This window comes from Desmodus rotundus, chromosome 4 (assembly GCF_022682495.2).
Source record: "Desmodus rotundus isolate HL8 chromosome 4, HLdesRot8A.1, whole genome shotgun sequence".
Classification (NCBI taxonomy): domain Eukaryota; kingdom Metazoa; phylum Chordata; class Mammalia; order Chiroptera; family Phyllostomidae; genus Desmodus; species Desmodus rotundus.
Genome location: NC_071390.1, coordinates 134,915,357 through 134,928,207, shown reverse-complemented (window position 1 = coordinate 134,928,207; position 12,851 = coordinate 134,915,357). Strand labels below are relative to the sequence as shown.

The following is a 12,851-nucleotide window of genomic DNA, read 5'->3' as shown; positions in this document are numbered from 1 at the left end:
AAAGACGAGCCTTATGGGTTTGGAAAGAACAACAGGGCCACCACACCTGTCTGTTATCAGTCTCCTGGCCGTGCCCATCCTCCCTCACCCCAAAACCCCACTCCAGCCCAGGCCGTGCGGGCAGCTGTGACAGTGATGATATCTGGCCTAGCCGCTGTGCCTACAAAGTCACCTTTCCCCTTCTGGGGCTTACCTGTGCCTGCCCCTTTCTGTAACGGGGGTTAACGTAAGAACGGGAAGGAGTTCCTCCTCTCAGGCTTCAGGAGCCTTTTCCCTTCCGAAAGGGAGGGAGGGGCTGACGCTGGACCGTGGGGGAGCCCCTCTGGACAGTAGGCGCCTCGCAGCCGTAACTGGCCCGGGTCAGGCAGCGCCGTAGCAGCGCCTTATCTACCTCCATTAGCACGGAGGAAGGGAAACCAGGGAAGTGGGTCAGCCCTGAGGGCCCGCGGGGGCAGACCCTCCCCCGCCGTAGCCTCCCGTTCTTCCGGCCAGCGTAAGGCCTCGGCTCCTGCCCAGCGGTGTCGCCGGAGTGTTTGCGCGCGGGGCTGGGCCGAATGGTGCCTGCGCCGCGGTGCCCGCCGGCTGCCCTTACCCGCACGCGGCAGTCGGCCCCGCGGCGCCGTTGGCCCTCCTGCCACCCCCTCGGCGGGGCCCTTCCCTTACTATGGTAATAGTGACATTCGGCAGAAAAGGCTAGCTCGGACCGCCGCGCCCGGGATCCCGCGGCGCGGGACGCTGGGTCGGCGGGCAGCACTGTGCGCACCTCGCACCCGGGACTGCGGCGGCCGGGCAGCAAGCTCGCTCGCCCCGCCGCCCCCGCCCCCGGCTGCAGCGGGCAGCCCTGCAGACTCAGCCCGCGCTGGCCCACGAGCTGCGGCGGACGAGACCTCGCCGTTGGGCTCCTGCTCGGGGAAAGGACGGCTCCAGCGCTTCGGGAGGGGACGCTGCCTCACTGCTCGTATATGGCAAAGTTTCTCGCCGAGCTCCTGGGCTGCACATTGCCGAGCAAGGGCGCCTCTCCCATGTTTGAGGTAGGTGGTAGAGGGTGTGTCCCCGCAGGGAGGGCTGTCTGCCGAGGCGTGCGACCGGTGACCGTGGCCCTGGGGTCCCCAGGAGTTGGCGAGCGTGCAGTCTCACTTGACTGGTTTCCATCTGGATGTCTGGGGTGGGGCAGGGAGAGGATGGCGAGGAGGAGACCTGTAGCCTGAGTTCTTGCCTCCCTGAACCTCAGTGAATCTTTATTTTTTTACCTAGTTGACAGGCAAACGCGTTTTCTGTCAATCCGTACGAGTTTTTAGAGTTGGCGTCTACCTGAAATGCCAGGAATGCCTGAAAATGAGCAGTATCCTGCATTATTCCCTCTCTGCTATCTACGATGTGTCTTCCCTTTTCCTTTTAATCTGAAAACATAATTAACAGTAAAACCTTTAGGTCAGAAGGTTTCTACCTTCCACCTCCTCCTACTGCTTTCCCTCAACCTCCAGTACAACCCGAACTCAAAAAGTTAACTCATTTCTTCTTCTGTGAGTGAGAAACATTGGGGATAAGAAGGGTTAAAATAGGGTTTGCCAAATCAGGGGGACAGATCTCAGTTCTGAAGGCAGGTACATCTTAATTGCTCACACCTGCCTGAGATGGCAATGGCGCTGCAGGGAGCCTCTCCGCCAGGAGTTGTTTATGAGAAGGCTGACTTGCTCGTGCTCCTGGGGGAGAACGGTGGCATCAAGTTTTTAAAAATAGGAAACCTATATTGACCACTCAGTAGAAACAGCTTTGCATTGTGTGCAGTCCCTCCCTGACCTCTATAGGGCCGCAGGGTCTTTTGTCTCTATCCACCTGCCGTCCCCAACAGGCTGCCTGACAGCTGGGCCTGGACCAGAGCACCCTGGCTGTGGCCCTGGCCAGGTGAACGTGTGCTGCAGCCTGTGCTTGCCAGGCACTCCTCACTGAGCCCCAGGGCCTGACAACTTTCCCTGACAGCCTCAGGGTTACTCCAGCAGCTGCCTCAGCCTTGTCTGCCTGCGTTTTCCCCACTGGCCAACTGGCTGTGGGGAGGAGATCTTGGTCTCTTCTCTGCTGGGTGTGGGAGCTTGTCCTTCAGCAAGGCAGCTCTTGACGACTCAGACTCTTAGTCTCTTTCCTGATTGTTGAGTCTTTGCTCACCTTTGTCAGCTGTAGGTGGCCTAACCTTCTGAAGTCCTGTGGTCACATTACTTTGATTTTAGAGCTCGGATTGCCCGACCCTTAATCTCTGCTGTGTGACAAATCAGTTTTTAAGCAGGGAGATCCCCATAGTAGGCAATAAAGAGGAGCTGGAAAAACAAGGGCAGGCTGGAAGAAAACAGATCAAAATGCCTGGACACTTGGTAGCCCGGAATCTAAAAAATAATGAAGAACCTGATAAAGCAGTTTCCCAGGCCTGCAGCTGAAATTAGCTGTCTCCTTTGGCGGGTAACATCTCTGCCCTTTTGCTTCTGTAGGATGTAAATGTTAGGCAGCTTTTGGGGGCCATTTGGGACACCTGAGGGACTCCTTTAAAACTGCTTTTCTCTATGGCTTTCTCTTCACTTGTATTTGGATTTTTGTTCTTCAATTACCAAAACCCATACCAAGCGATTTTAGTTGTATGAACTGCTTTTCGGTTGTATATCAGCCTGTTTTATCCTCCAGTCAATAGATGCTCTACCATGATTTCTTAGAATAATTGGCTCTCAATCAATGATGATTGGAGGGGGCCTTAAAATCTAGTCAGAGACATATGTAGGCAATTAAGAAAATGAGTGGCTGTTTTTTTTCTTTGAAGAACTCCAGAAAAAGGGAATTCCTCAGTCCTCGGTAACTCCTTAAATCTTGCTTTGTGTTATTTTCTACCCATGTACAAGCAGGAGCTACTGAAGCACCTGCTCGTTCCTTTCTGCAAGTGATTGATTCAATGCTGGTCGAATCAACCAAAAACACTCCACCCAGGTATCACTTCTAATAAGTGTTGCTGGAGGAGTTAAGTGACCATCCCTTTCCTACCTATGGGGCAGATCAGTGCCCAAAGAGATGAATAACTGAGTCAGGGATGTGTATTGAGGATGCTTTCTTCTCAGGCAGTGACCCCTTTAACACACTGGGTGAGTTCTGTACATCTGGTAAGGAGAGAAATATGTGAGAAAGATATACTTAAACCTCTTAAAATATTAATTTTTAAAAAGCGACAGTACTAGGACATGAGAAGATTTTAGGCAGCTTCGCATTTCCACCAGATGGTCTAATTCTAACTTTGGAGGATACCTCTAGCTTCAGGGAGGTCAAGAGGAGAGATGGATGTTTTCATAGTGAATGGCCTTTGGTTTCATTTTGGTTAGTAGGTGGCCAAGACTGTATTTCTTCCTACACAGGCCAGTTAGATTTGCACAGAGGAGCTCCTGCCTGAAAGAGCGCTGAATCCCGACAGGACCTCTTATGTGCTTGCAGTTGTCTGACAAGGGAGAACGGGTGACAGGTTACAGGGAGCACAGGGGTCAAAAAACAACTCCAGCGTGTTCCCTGCTATGTCGTCTTCAGAGGCTAAGGACAGATGGTGTGTGTTTGAAACACGGAGTAGGTGTTTGTGATCATTTTGTTAACCTTTCCTTCACGTTTTCTTAGTGAAGTATTTATAGACCAAATCTTTGAGAAACAGTTTTAAAATTTCAGGGAAAAAAGCAAAGGACAATACGTTTACCCCAGCCACGACAGTGCCCCGGGCACTGGGCCAGGCTTTTGGAATAATGTGTGTGCCACACCAAGATGGAACTTCTGCAGAAGGATTGAGCTGGCTGTGGATGCTGACGTCTAGAAAGGTGGGACATTTTAAAGCACACAGGTTGGTGGTTTCAAACCAAGCACATCCTATCTATATGTCCTATTAGCTTGGCTGGATGGCTGGCTGACCATGGCATCCATGCCTTCCCCTTTGAGCTCTGACATATGAATCTGCCCCCCACCATCAGGCCTCAGTGCTGCTTAGCACTGTGCCTTCGTGACAGTCCACCATGGGGTCTAGCTCCAGGACAGGAGGTGGCTGGAGAATTATGTAATCAGAGACCATTGCTTTTCTCCTTCCAGGTCTCTCACCCTTACTCTACAAACCTGCATTGTAATCCTACCATCCTTCATCATCTAACCTGGTAGGCACCTTTCAGGGGCCACATCCCTTGAGCAGAACACATCTGGCTTTACAGAAAACGGATATTCAATTCCATGTCACTCTTCATAGATGTGGTCTTTAGAATTATCACACCTCATGTCTATTCTACTCATTTCCACATTCTCTTTTCTGTCTCTACCAGTTTTGCTGCCTAACTGCAACTATAGCTTTCATTTACATAATACAGAATAACTACCATTTACTGCCTACTCTGGGCCAGCCATTGCTCTAAGCGCACAATACAGTGTGGGGCAAAAGCATAAAGGTTTACAGTTATTTGTATGGAAAATAATATAATAATTAATAAATAATAATACAAGAATAAACTGTTTTGCATACTCAACTGTAAACCTACCTTTTCCTCACCCTGTGTGCATTATCTCAGCTATTACCTCAAGATACAGGTGTTAACAACCATGTTTTACAGATGAAAAGGTTAGAGAGGTAGGACATTGTAAGCACACAGGTTGGTGGTTTCAGGCCCACCTTAGTTTGCTTGAGCTCACTCTAGTAATGTGTGCTAGAGTGAGGATCTCAAAGTTCATCTACCTCCCTCAACTATGGTTACTTTGTATTACATTTTTGTTTTGTTATATCTTTTGTTTTCTACTTCAGCTTCAATTCTAGATGTACTCTTTCCCTTTGGAAGTAGGAAAGGGCAACCCATTCTTTTGTATTTTCTTTCATTCTCTGACCTTCGCTATGTTACCCTTGGAACGGTGAGGTACCTTACTCCTGGAAATGTTTAATCAAAGGCTGATTGAACACAGAGGAATTTTTAAAGGTTCAAGTTCAATCGATTGACCTTTTACAGAGAGCTTCCATTTGTGGAGCATTTCCTGCATGTTGTCTGTTTTATTCCCTGATCAGATTATGAGGTAAGTCGTGTTGTCATACCTGTTTTAGAAGTGAGGAAGGCAAGGCTCAGAATCATTGCACGAATTGTCCAAGGTCGCTCACCTCTGAGGGTCTGATTTGGGAGATAAATCCGGACTCTCGATTCCACAGCATTTTGCCAGACAGCTGCATTGACGTACCTGATCTTTTCCTGGCTTCTGATCTCTCTCTCATCCGTTCTGTCTTTTGGACTATTGCCAAAGTCATCTTCCTTAATAGCCCAACTCAACACAGTGCTCATCTTTATACCACAGTTTCTTCGGTGGCTATTGCTGCACAGAGATTCAGCAGGGTTTGCAATTCCCCTCAAGAGTGTGGTTGCTACCTAATTTTCTTGTCCAATCTTTCCTTCCTCCTACTGTATTCTCAGTATCCCAGCAACTACCCCATTTCTTGATCATGTGATCTCACCTCCAAGCTGTCCCTCTGTCTGGAGTATTCTCCTATTGATGTTTCCCCTTTCTTCAAGGTTCAGCTCAAATCTCACCTCCAGACTCACTCCCTCGGGCAATATCCAGCCGTCTTCCATAGTCCCACTGAACATTATTTGCTTGTTCCCATGTGAAATTTGGGACAGCTTTCTCTTATAATTTCTCTATGCTTAAGTTTTCTATCTTCAATGGGGGATAATAGCAGGGCCAATGCAGGGCAGTTAATGCCTAGAAAGAACTTAGAATAGTTTCAATATGCAGTCATTGCTGACGTCCTTTCCTGTGTGTGTCTGACGTCTTCAGCCTCAAGAACTAAGTACTTTTTCCCTTCCACACCACCTAGCAGAATATTTTGCACATAGTTGTGCATCAGATACGTGTCTGATTGACTGGATCTTCCAACCCTGAAAGTTCATACTTTTCTTTGCCCTTTAAACATTTATTATCTAAAATTCAAATTTAACCAGTACCTTGTGTTTTTCACTTGCCAAATCTAGCAATCCTATCTTACCTTCCTCCTTCTCCCTCAGAAACTAGCTTCGTGAATTCAGTCCCACTCAACTGTGGAAGCCTTGTCTCCTCCTTCCCTTTCTATAGCCCCTACTGTGACAGAGAGCCTGTCTCAGGACGCAGGAGCCAGCTGTAGGAAATCGTAGCTGGGCAGCTGTCTGTCCCCACTGCAAGCTTTCCACTGCAAGTGTCAGGGCTGCAACTGCGAGAGGCATATTACTGGCATCCTATTCACTCATTCTCCATGTGCTCACCAGCTCATTCATTCATTCATTTCACTAATGTTATTAAGCACTGGCTTTGTGCTAGGGACCTCAGAAGACTTGCTAGAAGCATTCAACTGTTTTGACTGTGCTCTACAATAAGAAAGTTATTTTATAGTGCAATCCTCAATTCACATAACTATTTATACTTATATAACACTGGAATAAGTTTCAAGAGTAATACTTTTCCTTATGACAGGAGATGTACTATGATTTTTGCAATTCTGCTCTTTCCTTTGCATTCCACCTCTTCCATTCTATTAAGAATTAAATAGCGGAAAGACCCACTGAATTGATTTCATGAGTTGTGACTCATAATTTGAAAAGCAGTGCTATTTAGGATGATAAGATTCTATTTTTACAGACCAGTTCATATTACCTCATTATCTCAGTAATATACTTATACATTGTAACACCATAAATAAGGAATTTTTTGTAGTCTATCTTGGGAAGCCAATTATCATGCATAACATTATTTTTTGATAGAAAATATTTTCATGGTTTCAAACAACTAACTTAACAAATAACTTTTGATAAATATCATGGCTCTAAATTGGGTAAAATGTTTGGTATGTTACCTGAGCATATTTTATGACGTAGTGTTCTATTTTGAACACTGTACTCAAATTTCAATTTATTTGTCTTTTGCATCCACTAACAACAACTGTGCCCCACTGGCTGCATTTTACGGATTTTACCAGTTTTATATTTTAATTGGCCCATCTCTTGTCTTGTGAAGGAAGTTACACTTTCAAGCAGTTTTTCCCTCTCTAATTTGCCTGGTAAAGATCTGGATTTTGTCCATTACAGTGAACTTCTTTGTCTATTTAAAAGAATCATCCACTTGGTCATTCTGATTGGTTTAAGCATCTGGAGAGTGAACCAGGTGGTCATCCTGTTTTGAAAGCAAATGACTTACTTGTATATGGCTTTAACTTCAGTGATTAGATGTTGGTGGATGATGAGCATAAGAGAGGAGTTGACTTTGAGAATAATAGTTCCTGTTGCCACAGCTGGGCCATTTGAATTTTAAGCTAATGGATGCTGCGTTTGTCTTGTAAATTCACAATTCAGTTTGTTTGAGGGCCAATTGAATTGCTCTACCACATTTGAAACATTGTATATACCCGGGCAACTCTCCTTTCCTTTGTGTTAGCTGCTTTTAAACCCTGCATGTGGTCCTAAATGCACGCATTTCATTTATAGGAATATTTGGTCCCATTATGATTACATCTGTCTAATGGCTTCTTGCTGAGAAACTGTTACATGATTTGTTCCTTTTTGTATTTTGATAAGGAAAGGCTGGTGTTTCATATCTGTCAAATGGCCAGTGCTGGCTGCATGTCACAGGGAGCAGGGATAGGAACTTAATTCTTTGATTTATTTCCTTTTGCTTAGTTCTTTTCAATTTGTAGGTGTTCTTGTATATTCTGAATTTATTTACTTTGCAAATCTTTGATGAAATGCAATAGGTCCAGTAGTGATGTTTGTATTAGGAAAGTTCTATCTACTTAGAGTTACTTACTGAAGTGGCCCATGTATAATGACTTTTATTTATCTCAATTCTGTAATGGGTAAGGACTGTGCTTTCTAACTTAAGCTTATTCCAGGCCTATTTTTCCAAATACCTGTAAGATATTAACAGTATTCTACGTGCCTTTCAAATCTCTGCATTTTCAAACCAAAGTGTAGAACTCATCACCCTCCCTGCAACCAGCTGAAACCCATTTTTCCTTCCTGACTCTATCATCAGCCAAAGCACCACATGTCATCTTCCCTACAGTAGCACTGTGGTGCCATCTTTGCTTTCTTTTCACGAACATCCTGTCAGTGACTCCTGCAGATTCTGCCTTGGATTTGCACTTTTCTTTTTATCCCTGCTAGTCTTCATCCACTGACCTGACAAGCATTTATTGAGGATGTACTATGACCAAGGCGCAATAGGGTCTGTAGGGGATTTCACAATAAGCCACTAATTGGTTTGCTTCCCTGAAGTCTCCTTCCTCTCCACTTTCCCTGAATTTGCTGCTAGAATACCACAATGCTTTTCCATTGTCACTTTCCTACACAAGAGTCTCTAAATTCTGCCTATGTTATTTCTAAAGTATTCTCTCAAGTGTCTCACGCTGCCTAGCTAACCGTCCCTCCTGCCATTGATTTCCTTCCATTGATCCTCACATGTCAAATACAAATTCTTGCTGCTGTGTCTTTGGTGTTTATGCTACTTGTCTATCCTGTAATATGATGAATGACCTATCCTCATTCTTTTCATTCTTCCTCACTACCTAACCTTCAGGGCAACAGTAAGGATCCAACCTTTTATGATCCCTTCCCCAAAGTCACCGTACAGAGGCCAAGAGTACACAGGATGGAGAAAGAGATACTTGGCTTTCAATCCTGGCTCCCCCACTTCTTAGCTATGTGACCTTAAATAAATTACTTCTTTGTGTCTCACTTTTGTTTTCCATAAAATTGGAATAATAATAGTAGCTGTTTCATTGAATTCTTATGTGGATTAAAATAAGGATTCAAATGAAATACTTAGCATACTGTGTGGTATATTGTAATTGACAAATAATATATAATGACAATGTTTATTATTGTTATTATTGTATACTTTCACCTTGATTCTAATAAGCCTGAGTTGTCTTTCTTCTTTGACTCTCCTAGAAATACCTTACATTTTTCTGAATTCTTCACATTGTTGAGCACAACATAGGTACTCAATCAATATTTATTTATTTTGAACACATGCCATATACTTTTTTAGCAAAACCCGGGAACCAATTTGTTGCTGGATATATTTGATTGTATGTCATGGAAATGGGACATTCAGTGTCCTTTAGTGACTTGCCCCTTATCTGTGGGATGTATATTGATGCTACCTTAGGCTGCAGTCGTACAAATGATGATAATGTACTTTTACATGTAATTCTGTCAGAAGCAGTACTTGAAAAACATGCCAATTTAAATAAAATTCAACCATAGGTTGCAATATAATTGAACACAGAGTATTTTTCAATTTTTCAAATGGTTTGCAAACACATGTCCTCAAAATAAATGAAGTGAAGCAAATTCATGCCATCAGTCAAGATTTTATTCATCAGGCCTTTATGTCCCATGCTGTTGGTAGAGAATTCTTGTTGGAAGTCAGGTTAGATTATTCCAAAATTAATTTACTCCAAAGAACATTTACCCAGTGGGCTTCCTTATTGAATTTCCAGTGGGAGAGATGGGGTAATGATGCCCTGCTTCCACAGAAACTCTGCTGGATGGCTTGAAAGCATGGGGATTTACTTTCATGGACATTATTTGAACCTGGCTGGAAGTCCAGTGAGGGTGCCTATGGAGAGGCACACAGGCTGAAAACTAAAGAGGAGCAGCATTACACATTGCAAAGAACCTGCACCGGGAGTCTTGAGATCTGGATTCTGAGCCTGGCTCATCTCTTCACCGGCTGAATGCTATTGGGGGAATCTTCTTACCTCTGAGAGTATCAGTTTTCATAGCTCTGAAATGAAAGTATCACTATTTGATTTGTTTTACTCACAGAAATGATGTGAGGCTCTGGTGTGGTGATAAACGTGAACATCCTTTATAAATGTCAAGCATTAGACAAATGCGAGTTGCCATCATTGACACTGTAATGAAGAGGACAGAGACATAAGTTGTATCTTGGCATCCTGGTCATGCAGGATCCTGCTGGCAAAGGGACTGGTAAGGGCTGGCATGAATGGTAAAGAATAAAATGCTTCTATTTGGAAGGTTGAGAAAGAAATATGAAGCAGTCATATTTTACAACTAGAGCTTTAGCCCCTGTACAATAACACCTGGAATGTATTTGTATTCAGAGATTTAGTTAAAGAATAAATCACTTAAAAATTAAACTTGAAGTAGGTTTATGAATGAAATTCCATTAACATTGGGAGGATGGGGGGTGGGATTAGGGTGTGGGGTGGGAGGGTGGGGTAGGGGTGAGGTAAGGCGTAGGAGTGGGGATGGGCATGCAGATATCCGTGACAGAAGGCAAATTGCAAGGAGAAACTGCTGGACCAGGCCCAGAAAGAGTATGAGAAGCTAGGATTTTAGATTGCAAAAATGTGTAGTGGTTGTTGTGTGAACTCCCTCAACTTTTCCACTGTCCCCTGAGCCTACCTACCCTGTGCCAGAAGAAAAAGAGCTTGACATACGATGGATGATCCAAGCAACTCTGCTATGGGGCTATTTCAGAGAGCACAACTCAAAGGAGGGAGCCTTTTCAATGCGTGGGGAGCACTGACGTCCTGGGCAGAGCAGAAATGGGTAGTTTGCTGCAGGAGCTGTATAGGCACAAAGGTGACCTGGAGCCAGCATGGTCCAAAGGCTGGTTCAAGAGCTCACATGATGTAGTTTTCCCCAGAGCACATCAACTGGTACCAAGGGAAGAGATTTTTGGAAGAGAATGTGTTGTCTCAGAATGTGGGTGGAGTTCTGTGTGGCTAGCAAAATTTGGGCATAAATGATGACTTAATTTATAACCACATTTGGGTACATAAAATTTGTTCATATAATCTCACCAGTTTTCTTCTTTCCTATTTCATTCTTGAATCAGTGTGTAATCTACCCCACCTCAAGCTTTTTTATCCCCCAACAAGCTTATTCTTGATGTTCATTTTAACCAAATTTTATATACATTAAAATGTATTGTGTGTCTGTTAGGAGAGAGTGGGGTGGTGTGGGAGAGGTCGGAGCCATATATGGCCAGAGAAGCACACAGAGGCACAGCAATTTGCCCTTGAAATGACCACAGTGATCAAACTACATCATAATCAGTGGTTAAACTGAACCCAGAAATCTTCTGATTTTATTTGTCAGCTTTGCTCCAAAACCTTAAATGTACTTATGTATGTGAGGCCAAATATATGGGACACTTCTCAGGGGTTAACAAATTGAACTTTCTTCGTTTTGAGTTCTCTTTTGTCTCCTCGCTCTCCTCTAGCCTAGGGAGGCCCCCTCTAAGTCTGTGACATAGCTGTGTGCAATTCTCATTTTTTTCCATCTTAGCTCTGAAAATAGAAACTGATTTCATTTTTTCTCATGTATAAAGAAATATTGCATCTGATTTCACAGGCCAGAAATAAATGATTGGAAAGCATCCAGCCAGGCTCTGGGGAAACCCCTAAAATTATCCTCTGCCTTATGGACTGTCCAGATTGTATGTGTGGCTGGGGAAGATGGGGGAAGGAAAGAAGGATTTGGGGAATAAAATTTTCTCGGGCCCAGATGCTGTGAGTGAGTCAGATGGCTGGGTGAGTAGCCTGATGCAGACTGTGATTTTTAGGAATCCACTCACTCAGTGCCAGCTTTGAATGTCCAAGCAGCTGGGCAAACCCCCTGAGGTACCTCGTTAATGCAACTCCCTCTCTGTGCACGTTGTGCGAACTTTCCCTATGTGTGAATACTGCCTAGATCACGGGATTTCTCTTGACTTATGTCGTGTTGCATCTTTGATTTGGAGTTGCTGTGGGTTAGAATGACTAAGACATATGACTTCACTTAGCAGAGTTGATGGATAATAAACCATAATAACAGTTCTTCAGAATTTACCAAAACATCCTATGTACATAATTTTATTAGATATGAAAAACAATAGGAAGTTCTTTTACTCTATTTACAGATAAAATACTAAGGAGTGAGAGTTAAAAATTATTAGCTATTGGAAAACAACTTGGGTCTAAAATTGTTCAACAGCCTTGGAGACAATAAAAATAATTTATCAACTTTTTCTCTATATATATTCTTCCTTAATAGAATTAAGAAGACAGCACTATAAAAACACCATCAATTGAAATCATCACTATGAAATTCTTTGAAAATCATAAAGTGGTACAAAAAATCTTAAGTTATCCTACCTCAAGTGCAGTTTGGAACAACAATGCAGATTAGGCCTAAATAACACAAAATAGTGTTATAATTTAAGTTAAACATTCTATCCTTTGTAAAGGCCCTTATCATTTCAAAGGCATTTCCTAAGCCCTTCTTTGCCCCACAAAATTAGCATAAATCCCACTTGACATCTTCAGCCACCCCCATCTCTTCTTTGGGGTTCCTTATATCACTGAAGGAAGAACTCCCAGGCTGTGAACCATAGAGAACAGACAGATTTTTCTCTACACAGAAACCATTCCTAAGTTGTATAGCACATTAGGGTGATTGCCCAGGATTTTATGTTATAGGGTCTCCTGTCCTGGTGGCTGAGAGTATTATCAGTAGAAGAGAATAATTGACAAATTTCATGGGCCATTGCTTTATAGATTTTGAAGCACTTTAACTGATCTTCTTAAACAGCTTTTGAAGCATTATAATTCACATTTGACAGGTTTGGAAGCTGAGGTTCAGAGAGAGAAAGTGAATGTCCCAAGATAACCATAGCCAGCTAGTGCTGGAGCTAGGACTTCAGCTCTAGCTCTTCTCTTTCCGAGTTCCCCTACTCTTTCCAGGGCAAGCCAGGTGTTCACTGTGATACCTTCACCAGTGTGAGGAAACTATTGATTCTCCTATACATTAGTCATGTCCATAATGACTCCACCATCA

At 43.6% G+C, this 12,851-nt stretch overlaps 1 protein-coding gene across 1 annotated transcript in view; it reads left to right on the top strand.

The window, feature by feature from the left end:
* Positions 1–870: 870 nt before the first annotated feature.
* Positions 871–12,851, top strand: part of RASGEF1B (RasGEF domain family member 1B) — a 506,625-nt gene continuing 494,644 nt past the window's right edge. Inside the window, exon 1 of the mRNA XM_024579065.4 lies at positions 871–1,031. Within this exon, the coding sequence (XP_024434833.2) occupies positions 963–1,031 (69 nt within the window). The 5' untranslated portion in view covers positions 871–962. The remainder of the gene's footprint in view (positions 1,032–12,851) is intronic.